The following is a 21,429-nucleotide window of genomic DNA, read 5'->3' on the forward strand; positions in this document are numbered from 1 at the left end:
AAATCCGTAAAAAGATGACAGAGGGTGTAATCGCGTGCTATGTGATTTCACAATGCCACTCTTTCAAACCATTCAAGTCTCGGCTGTCCTTGACCATTAAGGGGCTTGTAATGTGGGTTATTTTCCTCCTTTGAATTTATCTGAGAAAAAGGGACCACTGCGGTGAGCTTTCGCCCCTTCGTGCCAGCGGACTCTCTCTCTGGGACACCAGAAGCACATTTAAATGCGGTCTCCAAGCGTGCGCTCAGACAAGACAAGAGGGGCCCCGGTTCTCCGCGGGGGGTCAGTTTTAAAGGCCGCTCCGTGGCTCCGTGGGGTGCCTGGCTCAATCTGCAGGATATCCCACTGACCAAGACAGGGTGCCCACCATGTTATCCATGACAACGGCTGAGCAGCTCCGGCACGCCGCGTGTGATTTTGACCATTTCTTAGGTTGATTTTTGCACAAATGATCCTCATTCTGTGACTGCGCTTCGGCAGCACACGCAGACGACCAGACAGACGCTGTGGGGACTAAAAATACTGTCTAAAAGGCCTAATCCTGCCAAAAGGAACACAACAAGGATCCTAGAAAAAGGGGTTAAAAGTTAATTAAAACATATCTCATAATACCAATGAAAATAAAACAACACATCTGATAATATCAAAAATTATTTTGTGTATGCAGATCTTTTTTTTTTAATAAAATGCATGCACTTGATGATGCAAAAGCTGAACTCTTTTTTTTCTCTCTCTCTTTTTTACTCACCCTGTTGTTGTTTTTGTAAAACTTTATTTTTCTCAGTCACCATTCACTTTCATTGTAAATGATAGTAAATGGTGACTGAGGCTGTCATACCTTAACATACAGCCTTACATCTTTTGTGTTGAGCAGTAGGAAGAAAGAAAGTCAAACCTGTTAGGACCAACGTGAGGGTGAGTAAATGATGAAACTGTTTTTATTTTTGGCTGAGCTGACCTATCCCTTTAAATCGTAAATCTTAATCGTTTGAACGCAGATAAACGTGTTGCAAAGGCGACGTAGAAATGATAAATGTTCAAAACAAACTCCCCAAATAGTCAAAGTGTCATCGTGTTCAATCGTCAGTTAAACGCTGGAGTTAACCCGAGACGATGGCACCGGTACAAGGAGCGCAAAAAGCGAATCCAGTCCGTCTTTTTTCTTGCACGCTGCAGAGTTTCCTCGACGCTCCGTGTTTTGGCCCCGATCCGTGCTCCAAGTTAAGCTGTAGTTTCCATGGCTGACCATGGTTTGGTGCTGTTGGCTCTCTCTGTCTGCTCAACCCAGGCTGTGCGGAGCTCCCTGCGGGATCAGAGCGCTCCCCCGCCGGGACCCTACTCTCACATCCTCCTGCTGGGACACGGCTACATTTCCAGCCAAGCCTGGCTTTATTATGTGTGTCTGCGCTGCAGCCCCGCCAGCAGTCGGATCGGGAGGCGGAGGGAAGACCAGAGTCAGGACAAAGAAAAAGGGAGAGAGAGGCTAGCGACTAGAAATATTTACGGCTTTTAGAACGATAAACAAGAAGAAGAAAAATCCCCTCAGGTAAAAATGCTGCGTAAAATGCCATTGAGAGTGGCACCTTCGGAAAAATAACAGCGAAGGAGGACGGCTCGGCGGGATCACAACGAAAAGAGACAGTTGCGACAACTGCAGAAAGGAGGAAAAACATTGCGAATCAATTCCGAAACACAGGCGAAGTGGCTTTTGCACGTTATCGGAAAGTATTGGCACCTCTCGCCACTGATCAGGTGTAATTTGGGCACGCTCCGCTTCTTCAAACTCTGAGCGCGCGTGCCCGCTCCGCCGTTACGGAGGAACAAAAGAGCGTTCGCTTCTCGAGCACGGGAAAAGCCGCAAGTTATTAGTCAAATCTACAGGTTGGAGAAGTTCAATCATTGGAATATCAATTTCCATTGCCGTACTCTCTCTTCCTTTGAACGCTTCTGGACTAGCGAGACCGAAGTTGCCGCATTGCAACAGGCAAAGTGAAGAAATCTCCCAAGTCTCAACGCGTGACCTGTCAATATTTCTCGGAGAGGACAAGATACCCGTTAAAGAAAGTAAAATATTGTTGTTACCACGGAGATGTCTAGACGCAAGCAGGCCAAACCGCGCTCCGTTAAAGGTAAGCGTTTTATGTTGGTTATACGAGAGGGAACAACTCACACGACCAATGAAATTTCGTGGCTAAAACTGGCGGGGATTGTGAAATTCATCTATTTAATGCGTTTGCTTTCAGAAGTGACATTATGTTCAGAGGCTTTAAGCAGGATTTTTGACATAGAAAGATAATTAGGAAATGAAACTCTTTTATTTTGATGCCAGGTGCCACCAGGTCTTGTGGTTGACAGTACAAGTTATCTCTTATAGGGAAGGTGCTGTACCTGAACGATGTTTTTTTTTTTTTGGTTATTAATTAATATTATTAGTATTTTAAATGGCATTTAAACAATTTTATTTATTTTTTTGTAAATAAAAAAACATCACTTTATACTCTTAAGTATTATTATGTAATTTTTTTTAATTATACAATTTTATTTTTCATTTGTTTTAAATATTAAAATTATTAATAATACTGCTACTGCTCATAAAATAGACCTTTAAATAAGTGTATTCAAATTTTGTCCTTTTTGTGGAAATCCTAAGTTTTCTGAGATGTTCAATTTAGAAACCCCTCTCTCAGTCTGTAGTAGTATTGTGAATGGTATTTGATTCTCTATACAGATCTCATTTTGGTGTTTTTTCCCCCCTCTTTGCTGTTTATTGTCTTGAATTTATTCCTGGTTGTGACTTTGACATGGCAGAATCAGTCACACACAGTCTCATCTCATTCACGCCCCTCCTACAAGACCCAACACTCTCAGGCAGGTGAATTTAGGAGCAATGAGGCCTGCTGCTATTTTGTCTTGTCCATCAGCAATGTGCGGCAGATATTGTGCTGCCGGTCGAGACATCACTTGGCACCCTCACCCCAATAGAAACCAGATGGGCTTTTGGGTGGCCATGTGGCCCATATTAGTACCCCCTCCCCCAAATAATAACCAGTTTTTTGTTTTAATTAACGGCCGCAATCTGCAGAGGTTCATTAAGAGAGAAGAAAATGGTCGTAAGTTTACATAGAGTGTGAGAGGATAATATTCATGGCGGTTGAACTGGAAATACAACGTGTTAAGGATCGGTTATTGTCATAGATATTTAACATTGACAGAGCCTGCTGAGTGCAGATCAATCCTAAACAACGTTGTTGAGTTGTTTAGGAGAGCTAGAGATGAGAGCGAGAGCGAGAGCAGTCTTTTTGAACCTGTAATCAATAACATAATATTTTTTTTATTTTGACCAGTTTTTATTTTCTACATGCATGAAGTGATATGTTTTGCAAGTAAATATGCATCATCTTTTTTTTCTCCCTTATAATTAACCAATAATGTTTTTTTGTTCCGTTTCTTTTTTTTTTTTAAGGCAATTGCAAATCAAATGTTTTGTTGTATTGCAACCAATCCTATTGCAGTTTTCTATCGAGTGTGCATTGGCCTGCTGCAGCACAGAGGTTTGGGGGGTAAACAGTGATTGTATTGACTCAGCGATGCACGTCAATCAGAGGCCAATTAAATATGTAAGCAAGGCTCGCTCAGTCCCTATCTCAGTCCAGCACCTTTAGCTTTGATTGCTATGCTTGGAGATTAGAAGGGCACCAACAATATGTCTGAGTGTGGTATGCACAAAATCATTCATGTTTTTTTTTTTCTTCTGTCCCGGTGTCTTGTGTATTGGCTCGCTCTTCCAGAGGTTACGCTTGTTTGTCATTAATTTCTGCTTTGATATCTCCAAATCTGCAGGTGTTGTAGCTGTAGAAACATATGCAGGAACATAGAGAGGGGGGTTCCTCAAAAAAGCGTTGCCCATTGTCACGTTAGACCAGGTATTATTTTCCCGTAAAGGAAGTCATGCTCTCACATCACATCACATTAGAAACTGTGATTGCCAGTGTTATTCGCGCGCACAAGAGCGAGCGAGAGAGAGATTATTTAGAGAGGAAAAAGACAGCGAGCATTTGTCAGAGGGGGAGAGGGAGCTGCGCTTATCAAAATATTATTTCTCTCAATTAATCCCTTTTTAATGTGTGTCTATGCACTGGATGCTTGGCTGTGGCATTCCTGTTTCATATCTCCACCGTCCCCATGAGTGTTTCATGCATTATGTAGCAATGATTATTACTTAATTACACATTAATAAATCCCCTTCATTTGCAGGACATTAAGAGGGGGATGAATGCACACAACAGGAAGGGAGACAGTGAGGGCACTTATTTCAGTTTTTTCAGTGTTGTTTACAGTCAGTTGAATCGATTTGGACATTTTATTCTACGAAAGGGAGAAAACATTCGAGTAATGCTCATCTGAAACTGGCTGAGAATGAAATCTTATGGCATTATTCCCCCCTCTCCCCACCGACACTAGGGTCTTTTTGGGGAACGTGGATTGGTTTGTACCTGGTTTTGAAATGTCTTTGAGGAATGCATTTAGCTTTTCCTGCAGAATACGTATCCTTTAGCAAGGGTTTCGATAGGGAATTGGGTAATTACTCGCTGTTTTGAATGTAAATTTTCAGACGTGCATTTCAACAACTGAGGGACTGTGGGAAGGAAGGGATTTTCATATTTAGATACATAAAACAACAACGAGTTGTTTTTGCTGGGACATCTAGATAGCAAATAAAGTAAAATGCAATTTTCTAGTAATTTTGTAGATTTCTAACGTAAGGGTTGAAGTTGCAGTTTTTTTCCCGTCTTTAAAGAACACTGCTGAGATTTTCTGTTGTGTGATTTCAGTGATATTAGTTATCACTTACACTTATCCTTGCACTTTTTTTTCTATGGGAGCTGTGTTACATGATAAGAAAAGAGGCAATGAAGCTGTAATTTGCGGTTGTGTTGATCTTTTTTTGGTGTGTTTATGTAGCGGTATCTCATCTTTTTACTTTCCTGCTTTTCTGGAGCCATCTGCTTTTAACATTAAATGGCTTTTTTTTTTACTGTCACCTAGACTTTTGGCAACGGCGCAGAAGTTTCATTGGTCAGTGGGCTGTTGTAAAACACTGAAGTGAGTTACCATAGGGCTGCAGAGCCACAAATGAAGTGATCGGGGAACGAGATCCCCCAGTGATCTTTTGCATCCACATTGCTATTTTTCATTTTGTGCTTTGATTGGTGTGCTGTTTTCATTTTTTTTTTATGCACCTAATCACTCTTATCGCATCTGTTGCACATTTTCAAAGGATGGTTCATTGAGAATAATAGATTTATTTTTAGTAAATGTTTCCTTTCAGTTTTCTGTTGTAGTGCCTGAAACATTTGTAATTTATTTTCCTAATTATGGGTTTAATTAAACATTATTTTAGTGGGGTTTTTTTTTTATAATTTTTTTTTATGTGAGCTTTTTAAGAAATGACAATAATAATCTGAAATTGAGAAAGCATTTGTTTCAGTTCTAAACTGTTTATGTGAAGAGTGTAGTGTTTATTTTGTGTGTGTGTGTGTGTGTGTGTGTTGACTGTTAGAGGGTGTGATTTTGAGGTAATGGGAGATGAACCACAAAATTGATTTTTATGCTCTTGCTTTTTTTGTTTTCATTGACTTCACAGCATGAACAATTAGTTAAACAACTCTAAAAGTATTTCATCAGAACCAGGAAAAAAAAACATAATTGCGCACAGTTTGACAGCAGTTGAGGTCTTTTTTAATGGCTTTCTTTGGGTGTTGATGCGACTGGTATCATTATATTAAGAGGCATGCTTTTCTTCCGTTCTGTAACTTTCTTTTCAAGTCAAATCATTATACCTTTCCGTATCTCAAAGCAGTGACCCCTATTGGTGTGGAGATCATGGCGTAATTCATCTGGTCTGTGATGGGAGGAGAAGGCGGGTGGGTTTGGATGTGGGTTTCTCCCCGGTGGGCAGTGTGTCTGCCAATGACAACTCCTTATCAGCAGCCTGCCTGCTAGTTTTGTGGGGAAGAATCTGTCTTAATGTAAGAGCTCATTCGTAGGCTCTGCCATTGTACCGGCTTAGCCACACGCTTTATCAGAAGGCCTGGGCTCAGTGGCCCGGAACCGGCGCTCACTGCGGACCCGCTCCATGCCACGCTTCACTTCTAAAGAGAAGGCGTCGCTCTGACGCCCGCTGTTATTAATTCTGTTTGTGTGGTTGGCATTCCTGCGCCCCCTTCTTCCTTCCCCACCAAGCCTGCCAGCCAAGGCTCCCCTGTCAGACCTTCCCGGAGGATCACGGCCGTTCTAAGATGCTGCGCTCTGGAACCCGGATTGGGCTGCTGCAGAGGGCAGATTAAAACGTGCTGGAACAACGCACCGAGAAAGCGCCTCTCAAAGCTGCTCGTACCCATGTAGATTAAACATGGCAGCCATTTTCACCAAGTCCACAGAGAACATCGGAGACTTTTGTCTAGAAAGCACGTCTCAATACGTCTTCAAAGTATTCTTTTACATTTAGAAAATTAAGTTTGGTGACCTAGAATAGCAATTTGAGTGACGTTTCATACCGTAAGGCTCGTTTTGTAATTTGGGCCTGTCAGACCGTCAATGTTATGAGATGGGGAGTGGGTTACTACTGCTCAAAAGTTTGGGGTCAGTAAGACTATTAAAAAAAATAATAATTATTATTATTTTATCCAGCAAAGACACATTTAAGGAAAATGGCAGTAAAGACATCTTTAATTGTAAGATTTCTATTTTAGATATATGCTGTTCTTTTTAAATGTAATAATAGCTTTTAATAGCTGCTGAAAATTCAGCTTTGCTACCACAGGAATAAATGATATTTTCAAACATTTTAAAATATTATTATTTTTCATCCCCCCCCCATGTTTTCTTTATCAAATGTTGCTTGTTTGAGCAAAATATACTTCACTGATCTCATAAGTTTTTATGTCAAGTAGTATTTGTCTGTGTGTAATTGACACTTCCTGATATTCAAAGAAGCATTAAGGCTCTCTCTCTACTCTTTCTCCTCTCTGGGTGGCTGCTCTACGACCCTGCCCCGTCTCGCTGGGCTGTACATTAAACATAAGGAAAGGGGGCAATTAAGCCCACTCTCTTCACCTGGCTGATGCATATATTTATTGGCCTGTCTCCCTGCTGGACAGGCTTCAGGCCCTGGTCTGAGCTTTTTGGGGTGGTGATTGAAGGGCTGCAGAGGTCATTAATGAGGAGTGCTGGTGCTGGTTTGACCCCTGCTGTGCCCCCCAGAGTCCCCTCTGACCCTTCACCAGGTCATCTGGTCTCCCATGGCAGAGCGCTAAGGGAGCCTTCCTAGACCAGTGAAGGACTGGTATAGCTGGAGGTGAAATGTTTCTCTCTGTGTGTGTGTGTGTGTGTGTGTGCATGCATGTGCCCACGCACTGAGAAATCTCTTGAAGGCTTGTGGCTCTCTCCAGAGCTGAACCTATCGATTTCACAAGGCCTAAAAAAGTTTTCTAGCAGCAAGAACAAAACCGCTAAAACAAAGATACGCTTATAGAGTTGAGTAGCCTTGCCCTTTCAAACACAGATGGAGTTTGACTCCTCAAAGCAAAACTTTTGAGTAATTTGCAGAGTTCATCCAATGTCAGAATGTCTGGCTGTACCTTGGTTCAGATCTTCAAGACAATTACGTTGGCGAATAAAGAGGCGTAATTAATTTTGCAGAAAGATAAAAGATGACCCTGACCCTTCACTTATCAATTAAAGTAACTAGTTTTAAAAACACAGACATGGAAAATGATAGCAAAGCGACGATTGTCAGTCTGCGGTTTAGTCACGGGCAGATTATGTGTGCGAACCACGGGTTTCTGATTTGGGTTAGTAATGCCTTGATAAATTGATTTTAATGCGTGAAGCTTCTTCGCTTTATCCTGAGGCTAGTCTGGAACCTAGCATAGAAGCCTTTTTGGCTTAGAAAGAATTAGCCCCTCATTGTAAAAGACCCTCGGTTCTGTTAGCCCGCCTGACTCCAGAGAACGACGAGCCCTTGATCCTGGAGTCAGACGTGTTTTCCTTATTTTTCTTCATTTAATTCCCCGTCAAACAGCAAGCCCCCCCCACCTCTCCCGCAAAGCCGGGGATAATAACCCGTGCAAACAGCGGGGCTATACTGAAGAAACAATTAAAGTCGCTCTTCGTTCAAGAGCGCTCACACACACATACGCTCACAAAGGGAGAATAAAGAGGAGGGGAGACAAGAAAAAAGCGGAATAATGACATTTACAAAACAGCCGTTGTTCTACGATGTGTTCATTTGTTGGTTAAAAGTCAGGTTTTTCCATTGTGTGCAGTTCACTTAGCGTGTGTGCTTTTTAGGAGGGCTGCTCCTGTATTCAAGAAGTTCCCAGAGGAACTGAATGAGGCAAAGAGTGATTATTACGCTCTCCTCTCCGACTTCTCTCCGTTCACCTCATCTCACCTCACTTCTTCTCACCCTTCTGCCTGAGTGCACAAGCTCAAGGTTAGAGAAATTAATATTAAAATAAATTGATATTGTATCATTACTTTTGTATAAAAAATACGAACTTTTCTTTTTTTATAAATCAATATATAATACAAAACTTATGCAAAACAATCCATGGAGCGAGTCATATTTTCTGATCATAATATAATCTGATCATAAGTAGTGAACAAAATTAGTGTTGCAGTGAGTCATGCAAGTAAATGAAAGTCCAGTGGCACTTCATGTCAAAAAAAGATGTTTAAAGTAACAAGAAAATGGTGAAAATGGATGATTTAGACTCAAACCTGTGTCCCTGAGTGCACACGTGCGTCACCCACTGCACCATGACTCTCACAGGTTTGTTATTTCTAAAATTAGCAATGTTTTAGATGGTTGTTAGAGTATGTGAAAGTTTTATGGTGCTTATCTGGGAGTGTTGTGTCAAGAGAGATGACTCGTGCCACATTTATGGAGGTGTGTAGAAGCAAATTCACATTTACCTCTCTGCCAGCACACACACGACGGATCTGCATTTCAGTGCGGCTGACATGTGTATGTTTGTGTTCGAGCACCGCCAGAGAGACAGAATTCACTCCAAACTGTGTCAAAACGCTCGCCATATCCAAACCAAATCAGTTAACCTTATGTTATATCTCGTCGGCTTAGTCCCCAGGTAAAGTTCTCCATGCTACAGCCACAGCGTGTATTTAATCATCCATCTGCCGGCGCGCAGACGTGTGTGTTTGTGTGTGTGTGTATGTTGTGGGCTGCTCTGATAGGTGTGTATCATTGTTGTTGTGGTTGAACATGATGGGGAAGAGAGTCTCTTTCAGCTACTGGAAAAAAAATAAAAAATCCAGGGCCAAGAGAAATGTGCAGAAATTATTAACCATCCACACACTCGCGCTCCCAATTCTTCTTTATTCTCTCTTTCCTGCTCAGCTTCTCTCGCCTAATAAATGCTTCATGTCACCATCAAACAGGGCCCGACTTGCTCCAGGAGAGGCAGAGAGAGGGAGCGGAAAGAAAGAGAATTGGAGATCGCGGGGCGTGGGGATTGTGTACTGTGGGGCCTTAGTGTTGATGGATGGATGGATAGATGGATGGGTGGATGGACAGATGTTAAAAATGTAAAGTTTTGACTTGTTCTGTAGTGATGGGCAGGGGACCAGGCTGTCCGATTCTCTTTCTTCCATCTGGATCCAGCTCGATCATTAAACTCTGATAAAATCCAATATCAGAGGTTTTGCACCACACTGTCTTAAGGCATAGTGTAAGACTCAATATTTTACACATTGGTACTGGAGTAATCAATCCGTAATTGGTTGGAACACTTTAGTCCATGTATGCCGCGCTCATTAAGTGTTATTTTATGGCTTCTTTTATTGACAGTAACAGAAGTAACAATGTGTTACATAATCACAATTAGCACATTTTCCATACAGTTGAAGTCAACGGCTACGTCAGCTGTTTGGATACCAGCATTTTACTAAATATTCTGTTTGGTGTTCAAAAAAAGAAAGCAGTTCCTAGAGGTTTGGAATGATATTAGGGTGAGTAAATGATGACAGAATTTTCATTTTCGGGTGAACTATCCCTTTAATTTATTGTCTAACAAATGCAAATGAAAAACTCTCCCTTCCTCATAATGTACAAGTGCTTTTCATTAAAATTATTTTGTGTTGCATAATAACACTAACTTTTCATAAGTAACTAGTATAATTAAATCTCTACATATTTAATTAACCATAATTTGCACTAAATGTATGCCATCTATTTATATAATTTAAATAAATTGGATTTAATATAATGTTCTACATTAGAAATTATTTAGTCTATTTGTTTAGTAACTCTAAGTAGGAAATAACAGTGAAACTTTACTTTTAAAAGTATTGTTCACCAGCAAAGCTTGTGTGTATTTATCAAGGTTTTTTGAAACCGAGTTCTTTAAAAAAATTCTCATACTGGAAATAAAGTTACTTGAGTTCAAGGACTGACACACACACTTTCTTTCTATATCTTGTGGTCATGTTCCATAATAAGGGTCGCTGTAAGTGTGAGTAGAGTTCATTTAATAAGAACCCCTCCCACAGTATCCCCATACACAAACAAACATGCACTGGCATGGTCTCCGGCGGGCTAAACAAACAGTAGAAGGGTCTCAGAAGGAGCGTGATTGCAGAGTTAATCTGTCCTCTAGTGATACAGGCCGGCCGCAAAGCTCCTTCAGAGAGGGGACACATTGTAATGCCTAATCAAGTCTGTATCAAACTAAATAATGCTGTAGCGTGAAATTGGAAGCCGAAGTCAAAAAGCACTCCCCAGCCTGTACTACAGGATAAGGCAATTAAGACTCTCTCGCTCTCTTTTTCTCTCTGTCATTCTTCCTGTCTCCTGAGCAGTCAGGCTGTACTCTTACATCTTTGTGTGGAACAGCCCAGTTCTCTTTCTCCCTCCTGTTCGGTTGATGGTATTGTTGGTGGTGTACTGGGACCATCTATTTCTGGAGGGTCCCGAAGCGTTGTGATCCAGGGAGGCCGTCCTCCTCCTAGGTCAGGGGCATTCGGCACGGGGCCCTCCACCTGCCAGGGGGTGTAAAGCAGGCGTTTTGTTCGTTTTGTCTTCTCGAGTACTCTACAGATAAATCAATGGAGTACTTGGGGATCTGCGCTGATGTGCATTGTTGGTCTATGAGCAAATGCGTCAGAAGGATGTCTTTAGCAAAATGCTATGCTGTTTGCCATTGCCCACATGCCATGTCAAGTTAAAATGCTTCTTTAAAATATATTAAAAACTTTTTTTGTTGTTGTAAAAAACACATCACAATACCCCTGTATTGTGTTCTGTTTGGTTGCTCACCATCTGGATGAGTGAAAACATCCCAATTCTTGCAATTTTGCAATGCAGCCTTGGACTAAGTCGATGTTTGCAGTTATTTCCTTTCAAATTTGAGGAAGTCCAAAGATCTAATGGTGAATATTTCAATCTGTATATTTTCAATTTAATGGGACACCAATATATTTGCACCAAAATGTAAATTGTCATCATTCACTTACTCTCATATCACTCCAAAACTGTATGACTTACTTCCTTTTGTGGCTCTTAAAAACATGGGTCACAATATGTTAAAAAGTTTTTTGTCCATGCAGTGGAACTAAATGGGGTCCAGTGTTTTCTCCTCCTTCAAAAAGTCTGCTTTTTGTGTTTCTCGGAAAAAGTCAATCATATAGGCTTGGAACAATATAAGGTTAGTAAAAGACTGAAGTAAAAGACAGAAATTTCATATTTGGGTCAACTATTGCTTCAAGTTTGAAATGCTAATTAAGGCTGTACACCCTTAAATAAGGTGTTTATTAGCATTAATATAATATTTAGAGATTTTAAGGGCAACTCTTATAAGCTTTTAAGAAACGAACAAGATCTGGTTAAACCCAAAATATTTGACAGTATATCAACCCACGCAAAACTGATTTAATGATATTCAGGATTGAGAATGCTGACTCTTCTCTTAATTTTCTCTTTTCTTAATTTTTTCCTTCAGATTTTATTTTTAATTATTTTTAAGAAAATCAGACAATATATATTGTGCATGTGAACCTGATGTCCTTAGTTATTTGCATAAACAGATCTGATTGTATAAAACATGACCGAATATGTACACCTAAACTGCTGATTTATGCACTTTTTTGTGTATAAGGCAGCACAGCAATTTTGTCTTGATCTAATCAATAGAAGGGTCATATAAAAATGATAGACGTGCAGGATTTGGCTCACAGGCACAAAAATTGACACAAATTGCTGTCAGATGAACTGCTGAAAATAATGCAGTAACCAGTCAAAGCTGAAAATTTGACTCCTTTATGGCCTGTTTAGATGTAGTTGCTGAATTTGAATTGGTTGTAAAATGTTTTGAAATTTTGAAAGTCCAGTTATGGAATTATTGTGATTGCATGATAGTCCATTGTGGTCACTTTCAAATTCTAATGGCCATTCTAAAGTTGGACGTGTGTGGCAGATTTGGGCTTTGCCATTGCCATCCCCTTCGCAGCCGCCCACCCGTCCCGTCCCCGTTTGATGGCATCATGGCAGGAAGAACGTGATTATGGTGCTCTCCCTAGCGAGGAGTGATCTGAACCTCGTGTCACAGTCGCTGACAGCCCCACACAGCCGACGGGATTTAATCACGTCTGCTCTCCCTCCATGTTCTCTCTTTTCCTCATTCGCTTTATATCGCTCAGACTCGGCTTCTCTCTGCCTTCCTCGATCCTTCTCTCTCTCTCTCTCTCTCTCAGCACAGGTATATTGGAAACATTTTTCCTCTTGTCTTTGACAGGCGAGACAGATGAAAAACAAATTTCAGATCTGATCTGAGCACCCCTTTAATCTTTGACTATGTTTTCTTCTAGTGAACACCGGAGCTCCGCCGTGCTCTTAACGTGTGTGTGTGTGTGTGTGTGTGATGCCATTGTGGTTTATGTTTTTCTTGAATCTTTGAGTTGGAGAATGTGCCTGGGTGCGTTTCTAAGCACATTTGTGCCTCTGAGTGTGTGTTTATGAGAGTGAGTGTGTTTAGAGTCAAAGAGTGTCAAGGTAAATATATAAACTTCAGTGTTTTGCACTGTGTTGGAAGGCAGTATTATGGTAAACTGATAAGACCCTGAGTGTGTCTTTCACTGCGTGTGTGTATGTGTGTAAGAGGGGAATTCAGAGGAAGAAGGAGAGTTGACACTGCACCCAGGGCTTTCCTCAGGAAACGACTGCTGACGGCCTTTAGCCAGAACCTCGCATCGCACGGCCAGGAATGTGCCATGTGTGCGGCGAGGAGGGAGGAGTGTGAGAGACAAAGAATGTGTCTACGTGTGTGACTTTGTGTCTTTTTTTTATGTTTGCGTCTTCATGCTGGTAAATGCTATGATTTGGTCTGGCATCACAGTGGAGGGTGTAATTTCTGGGCCACTAGTGGTGAAAAACAGAATTGAAAATGTAAAGATTAGTTTCAAACAGGTTTTGCAAACACTCCCATTGCCAATCTGCCACTTTTCCAGTGTGTGACCATTTCTTTCTTTCTTTGATTATTCTATTCTATTCTATTATGCACTATACATTAAGGTAATGTTGCTGTGTTAGGTCATTCAAACAGTATAATTTTTATAACGTTTTACCCACTATAGTCAATTTTGATCATTGAACTCTGATAGGAGAAAGTGTTTTAACATAACCTAAATATGTTTTTCTTCCAAGACTTTGACTAAATAGATATTTTCAGATAACTTTAGAGCATGTTGTATTTGTGCTTCTCTGTGCGGCATTTGTTTGTCCGTCTCATCTTCATCTTTCGTCACATCCGTGTTGTGGATCTCTAGTTGGCTCTTGTAAAAACATCAAAGTGCAGCACACCTTAACATATGTGAAGGAGAGACAAAGAAAGAAATAGAGAAAAAGAAAGAAAAAGCATAGAGAAATAGAAAGTACAACTCTATGAGTCTCTTCTGACCCGAGCCGTCCAAGTTCTCCCAAGAGCACAAAAACTCAGGAAGACAACACAAGTGCTCTTGCCATCCTCCCACTCATGTATCTGCTCTCTTTTTTTTTCCCTGTACACAATTTCCTTCTTTTACAGTGTTGACTTCCTGTCCTTTAGTCCTCTAGACTTCATTGCTGAGATTCACTGGTTAGGGTCATATGATGTATATTGATGTGTTATGAACACAAAAAGCGCTGTCTGAAATAAGCAGTCTAAATAAAATCAAAACAATTTGTAATTTGTTTATCATTTATTTTATCTCGAGCCATAGATATTTTTTGAACCATTAATTCATTTTTTCCGGTGCAGTATATTATAAAATTATAATTATTATTTCAAATAACCTTTTTTTTGAATGGCCAGTATGTGTAGAACTGTGCCTAGTTCCACCATATGTGTTTTTAAAGCAAGAGGCTGGACTCTTCTGCCTTTTTAGAGTGATGTAGTGGTGAGCCTTCAGTTTGGGTCCAGTCAATCCTCATTGTGTCCCTTTGCCATGTAAGCCCCCCCTCGGCTTGTTTCTGGCCAGTACTGCTGGTTTGTGTTTTTAAAGCCATTTTATGCAGCGGTGCAGTTTCAGTGCTGATAAAAGTATTTGGTTAATCAGCTTCCCTCGCCGTCCCTCGGCCTAGGTTTGGAGGACAGACTATTGAAGTTGAAGCCCTTGTGGGAAAAGCCCAGGCTGAGAGATTGGCACGGTGCGCTACCAATGTGTGACCTGCGAGATGCAGCTGGCAGCCAATGCGCTCGGATTGCGAGGGTCTGAGGGCGAGGCTGTCAGCTGCGTCCCGTCCAGCAGGAAATGCCTGTACCGCCCTCACGGGCCGGCCTCCAAAACCTGATTGGATACAGTGACCCAGTTGAGCGATAAGGGCCCAGCAAAACTCCCGCTGTCCACGCTTCCGTGTTGCGCTCGGGGAATACTCATCCCTGTCACTCCATCTCCGCTGTCATTCCACTGCAACTGGAGTGTGTGTGTGTGTGTGTTTTCAGGGGCGGAGCTGTCACAGAATCAGGCCCGCATTCAGAATAGCCCTGGATACAGGGAAGGAGTGAAAGAGAGACATAGACATATTGAGGAAACGGGCTCCTCCTACTGCTGTCAATGCTGGTGTGTCGGTGACAAATGGCTGCCTGAGTGTAAATATTACTTTTTTATACCACATCTTTCGCTGTCAGGATGGCTGCAGTTATTTAGATGGTGATATTTTGTAGATGTGGAAATCAGCAGGGACCTGGCGATACAATATTGCAGTATATTGATATGCGGAAATATGACTCTTCGTGTTTAGTTTATAATTGCAATTCAAACGTGCAAAAAATCTTTTACTCATTTCTTATTCATTTTCAGGGAGACTGTACTTTTTTCTCCCCAAATTATAGGCAATTAAATTTTTTAAAAGTATTTAAACTAGTGATGGGAAATGATTATCGGTAATTACAATCCAAAATGTTTTTGTTTATATAATGTGTATGTACTGTACTTCTTATATTTATATAAAGACACACACATACAATATATATATTTTGAAAATAGTTGCATGTATATATTTATTCAAATAATTACTATGTAAATATATTTTATATATAATCATTACATTTTTCTTAAATATATACATGCTTGTGTGTATTTATATATACATAATAAATATACAGCGTACACACACACACATTATGTTCACAAAACATTTATTTTGGATGTGATTAATCGCGATTAATCATTGCCCAGCACTAATTTATACTTTCAAATGTTATTTGTTTTAAATATTTATTTTAAGTAATAGACTTATGTATAAAGTTATGTTATAAGTTAAGTTATAGACTTCAGGTTTAGATTTATTTAATGTTTTAGCTATATATCTAGCTCAATCTGCCTTTGCATGTGGCTTATCTTTTCAGTTACTTTTTGGTGGTTAGTCTTTACAACCCCCCCCCCCCCCAAAAAAAAATAAAATAAATAAATAAATAAATAAAACGTGTCCATTTATGGCTCCACAATACTAGGCTGGCTATTACTAAATGCCTCACTGTACAATACACATCATGCAACATTTGCTAATAAAGCATTATGAGGTAAAATATCACTGTATTTAAAATCGTTACTATGAAATATAAATTTGAATAGTTTTTCCCCTCCTCACCTCTAATATTGTATGGCTCTCAGACCTGATGCAGCAGAAATGGTGCAGTAATTTTGCAGCAATGAGCGTTACTACCTGCAGCCATTGCTGTGGTCCAGCGGACTATATTGTGCTTATCGCTGTAGTAAACACACACTAATATAATACAATGCATTTCAGCACAAGGCATTTGTGTGTGTTTATGTGCTGTAGCCACCGTTTGTGTGTATGTGTGTCCGTTCTCCATGTAGTCGAGTCCCCTCTTTTGAATGGCTTCATACCGCTGTGTCCGGGTATTGATCTTCGGTGGTTTCCTGTGATGTGTGTAGTGCTTACGGGAAAGAGCGTATGTATTTTTATATGCGTACTGGCAGTAGTGAATTGCACCATTCAGAGAGCAGGCCTACGAACGGGGCTCTCTCGGGTGTGTTTGTGCCTGCGTGTGTTTGAGTAAGTACATGGGCTTCTTTTAGCATGCTTGCCTCTCTCCGATCGTGTGTGTGTGTGTGTGTGTGTGTGTGTGTGTGTCTGTCTGTTCTGGCTCAGGTACGCCTCCCCCCTCTGTGCTGCAGCAAGATGACGGTGTCTCTGGAGGTCTGCAGGCCAGCGTCTGGAGACACAGCCGTGCGTGTTCCCGTCATTCTCCCTGCTATTAAAAGCTATTAAGCCATGCAGAACAAGTCAGGCTTTTATCTATTATTAATTATCTGGAAATGAAAGACACTCTGCCTCTCCTTCTCCCACTCTCCCTCTCTCCTTCATGGCGAGACTGTTTGTCAGTATAGGATGACCGTTAAGGCGTCATTAACCCAGAAACATGGCAGTGATGGACAGCATGCTGGATCTCTTCATTTATAATGTGTTTTTCTCTGTCCCGGAGAACACGGGCGACATGAAGCCACACATAGCGGCCATTAAATCATCTCCACTGCAGGACTTGCGGGATGCCTCTGATTTTCTTTATTAAATGTTGATTGCCTCGCCTTATGCTTTTTAACACTGGGTTCAGTGGCCGAAAGGGTTCCTATTTACTCAGGTTTGGGTTTATCAGTAGGCCCAGATCTATCCATCCATCCATCCATCGTTCTATCGTTCTATCGTCCTGTCTGTCGTTCAAGCTGTCATTCTATCTATATGTTGTTCATTGTATCGTTTGCTCTAGTGTTCTATCTATTGTTCATTTTATAATTTGTTCTATCTATTGTTTGTTCTATCGCTCTATCTATCATTTGTTCTATCGTTCTATCATTCTGTCACTGTCTATCATGCAATCTATCAACCTGTTGATCTATTATTCTGTCATTCTGTCTTTCATTCTAGCTATCATTCTATTGCTCTATCAGTCTGTCCATTATTTTATTGAAGTTATTTTACACACTTTTTTTGTCAAAATTCACTAAAAACTAAAATTGACAGATTTTACATAATAATGTGATATTTGGTCAAGCAAGTAATATTCTGACATATCGATCTATTACCAAAATTACCATGAAATACCCAATATATTGGGTTAATTATGTTTAATAAAAGTCAAACTTTTCATTGTTGTTATTACTAACTGTAAGATTTGAACTTTAGGTATGTGTATTTCAGCATCCAATCACATTTTAGAACCTGTAGCCATTTTACCAGCCGCCATCTACAAGGTTGTCCTTTTGTAATTTCTTTAATAATACATGGCAAAACCTCAGAATTCACCACTACTCCGTGTGTGTCACACATGTTTTTTGTGCTGATGTTTGTGCCACATGTTGGACAGGAGGAGATCAAACGCCCCCCACCCTCAGAGCTATGGACCCCGACGTGATTAATCCAGAGCAAGCGTGTGTGTATGCGTGACAGTCTGGGGCCCGGGGTTCCAGTTCTTGGGGACACCCAACAGGCCCCTGATTGTGATGTTGCGGCGGCAGCCATTGGCCCTGTGTGGGCCCATTCTAATGAGGGGGCCGGACCGCAATGCACTCTGGGCCCAAACAGCTCACTGCTGGACACTAATCCCAGGGTGCTGTGGAGCTGTTTTGTACTGACAAAATCACACACGCTTTGCTCAGGAAGCAGCACACACACACTCTTACACAAACAAGGCTGGAGCACAAAGACACAGGGGTATGAACCCATTCAAATGCATGGGCTCAAACACGCACAGGGCACACACACATACACACACTGAGCTGCAAATGGGGGGCTGCTAATGGCTTCCAGTGGGAGAGAAGGAGAGCAAGGCTTTATCCCTTAAGTGTAGAAGACTTAATCATACAGAATGGCCCGGGGCCAGTAACAGGGCTGTACGGCACGCCCCTCCACACACGCATTAGGTATTCTGCAGCTGAATCTCCTGCAGACGGCTGCAGCAGAGCCGGGCCCAGGTGAGACTCCCCCTGAGCGTTCACTAACTCACTTTCTCCCTTCCCTTCCATCTCTCTCTTTTTCTCTCCATGTCAAACACACATACCAACAGTGGTCCACAAGAGCTTTTTATTGTAATGTCATTGGAGGTGCGTCTGCATAATATTCTCGCTTTCCCTCCGCCCATCTATTAGCCTTTTTGTCTCTCTCAAAATTGATATTCATACAAGCCGTACTAGAACGACTGTTTAAACAATCTCTCTTTTCATTTTCTTTTTTTCTTCTCTCTATTCTTTCCTCCCCGGTCTTTTCCGGCATGGCGCTGCAGTGCAATGCTGATCTTTGAAGTTTTACCTGCAGTGTGTTGGCCCTTACTGGGAGAAGCAGGGGGCCGGCGTGCATGTGTGCGCGTGTGAGGGTCCGCATATGCACGTGTGCTCGTTAAGGGCCCTCGCAGCATCAGGTCTGAGGGCGAGGATGTTTCTTCTCTCTGGGTTAAGAGATGCGATCTCATTCTTTGTACGTGCAGCATCTCCTTGTTGTCAGAATCTCTCTCTCGCGGTGAAACGCATCCCTGATTTGATAAAACGAAGGATCCTGACGGAATTCCTCCTTGGTTCTGGAGGAGTGTGTTCTGGTAATCCTGCTAGTCACAACGACAAGGGTTATATAAACAGATGCTAACTGAATTCACCCCCAGTTCTCCATTTTTCTAGCTGTGGCTATGTCCGGGGGGGAATTTGATGCGCTTTTCATGCTTGTCGAGCATCTTACGGACAGCTATCCACACCTGCTTTCTTTGTGTATAGCTCTACATTAAACCACTGTAGCAACAATTGCTGTTTTGTTCTTCCTTTCTTTCAGACTTTTTTTTTTGACACTTTTTTCACAACATGAGATATGAGATAAGGCAGGAATTATATTGCGAGTTAGATTTGAACCTTTGTGACCACAGTGCCTTAATAATTTATATTTTTTGTAGTTCATAATTATGGATAAATATGTTATAATCTCATTTTAATCAGTGAAATGTCTGAATGACAGACTTCTCTAATCATTTAGTCTGTATAAACCCCACCCTTTTCTTATATTTGACCTCAAGCTTGCATTCAGATTTGCCTTCATCCAATCAACAACTATGAATATTATCGAGTGCCCATTTCATTCAAATGTACATCACATCTGAGAAGATATGTCACTACTACTGTATATCACAACATTAAATTAATATAAAAATGTTGTCATCATTTACTCACCCTCGTGTTGTTCAAAATCTATATTCATTTCTTTCGTCTGTTAAACACAAAATAAGTAATTTTTTATAATGTTGGTTACCAAAAAGTGGCTGGTAGCCATTTACTTCCATAGTATAGACAAATAAACTACGGAAGTCAGTAGCTACCAGTAACTGTTTGGTTACCTGCATTCTTAAAAATATATTTTATGTTCAACAGAAGAACGAAACTCAGAAAGACAATTCTCTTTCAAATATTATTATTGTAAAAGTCAAGCTGCAGTTGGCTTCGCCATTGTGCTCTTGCCCCAAAAGGTGCATTGATTTCTTCTGAAAAGGATAAACATAGTGCTTCTGTGGCGCTATCAAAACATTTCTGTTTGTCTGAAAATCACGACCAGCAACACTGGCTAATCCAATGGTGTGAGTTTGAAGCAGGATAAGGATCTATTTGGCCAACCAATGGCACACCTGATTCGGAAACCTGTTTGAAAACAGTATTAATTGTTTTGCAGTTTCATTCGGTGACATTAGTGAAAGTACAAGCCAGACTTTTTACAAGCTGTGCGTGTACATCTGTGCATACATATTGTGATTTCCCCATACCCTTGTTATTTTGGTAGATAAGCATCGCCCGTTGTTAATTTAAAGCGCTCATTTTGAAAACAATTAAAGGCTGTGTCATTCTCCCACCGGCTGGCAAGCGTTTTGGCGGCTAAATGCGAGCGTTGTGTTTGCCATCTTGTTACGACGCGCTTGTTTGATCTCTACCCTCGTCCTATTCTCCGCTCTGCTACGCTGATCACTGTGTTGCCGTCAGCTACACTCATATATTTGTCTCTGTGATTGTGTGTGTGTGTGTGTGTGTGTGTGTGTGTGGTGACGGTGCTGTTTAACACTGCTTAACAGGACCCAGAAATGCAAATAACGCTGCATGCTCACTCCAACACAGCAGTAATTAACTGAGGAGGAATTTCAATAATATAGAAATAAATTGTGTCAAGGATTTGTGTGTGTGTGTGTGTGTGTGTGTGTGTGTGTGCGAGTGAGATGAAGAGACGGAGTTTGAAGATGGCCCTTGGGGGAAAATGTGTTTTTTTCCTTTTTCTTTCTTCCTTTAAATAATAGTTTAAATGGAAAAAGAAACAGCAGTCCACCCCTGCAATGGTGCTAAAAAGGGGGAGATTTCCCCAGGATGCTGATTATTTATTAACCCTTTCCTACGTGTGAAATTAATACATGCGCGCACACACACACATAGTTTATTTTATTCATAGTTTAGCTTGTTTATAGGCTAATTCTAATTCTAATATTTTAGTTAAACTTGGTAAGGCTGACTAATCAGTGGAGCTTTTATTAAAAAAAATTTATGCATTCAAAACAGTCCTCAAAATTTATAAATCCTTATTAATATTTAGGTACTGCATATGTGAGTTAAGTAGCTGCACCAATGGGAATATAGTGTGGGTAAAAAACTAAATACTCCTAATTCAATGACATATTGCCCACTGAACTAAAAGTACCCCCAGTTTTCATTTCATAAAACTGGTCACCTTATAACATAAGGTCCAGATCCATCTAGAGTTACTGACATTGAGATATCACCGTATGTAAAAGCATGCAAATACACTGGTCAGTGGTGTCCATTTTGGATCTTGAAATGGAGGCACGGCGTCAATCTCTACTCCTCCCTCCAGCTCCTGTGTAGCTCTAGAGCATGTTAAGG

At 40.9% G+C, this 21,429-nt stretch overlaps 1 protein-coding gene across 5 annotated transcripts in view; it reads left to right on the top strand.

The window, feature by feature from the left end:
- The first annotated feature begins 1,229 nt into the window (after nt 1-1,229).
- Nucleotides 1,230-21,429, top strand: part of znf423 (zinc finger protein 423) — a 149,679-nt gene continuing 129,479 nt past the window's right edge. For 2 of the 5 annotated variants that reach the window (XM_052582056.1, XM_052582059.1), the window contains exon 1: nt 1,281-2,129. In XM_052582056.1, the coding sequence (XP_052438016.1) occupies nt 2,090-2,129 (40 nt within the window). In that variant the 5' untranslated portion in view covers nt 1,281-2,089. Of the gene's footprint in view, nt 2,130-21,429 lie in introns of all 5 variants that reach the window. The other 3 variants (XM_052582057.1, XM_052582054.1, XM_052582055.1) reach the window with 3 other exon arrangements.

The sequence above is a fragment of the Carassius gibelio genome, chromosome B18 (genome assembly GCF_023724105.1).
Source record: "Carassius gibelio isolate Cgi1373 ecotype wild population from Czech Republic chromosome B18, carGib1.2-hapl.c, whole genome shotgun sequence".
NCBI lineage: Eukaryota > Metazoa > Chordata > Actinopteri > Cypriniformes > Cyprinidae > Carassius > Carassius gibelio.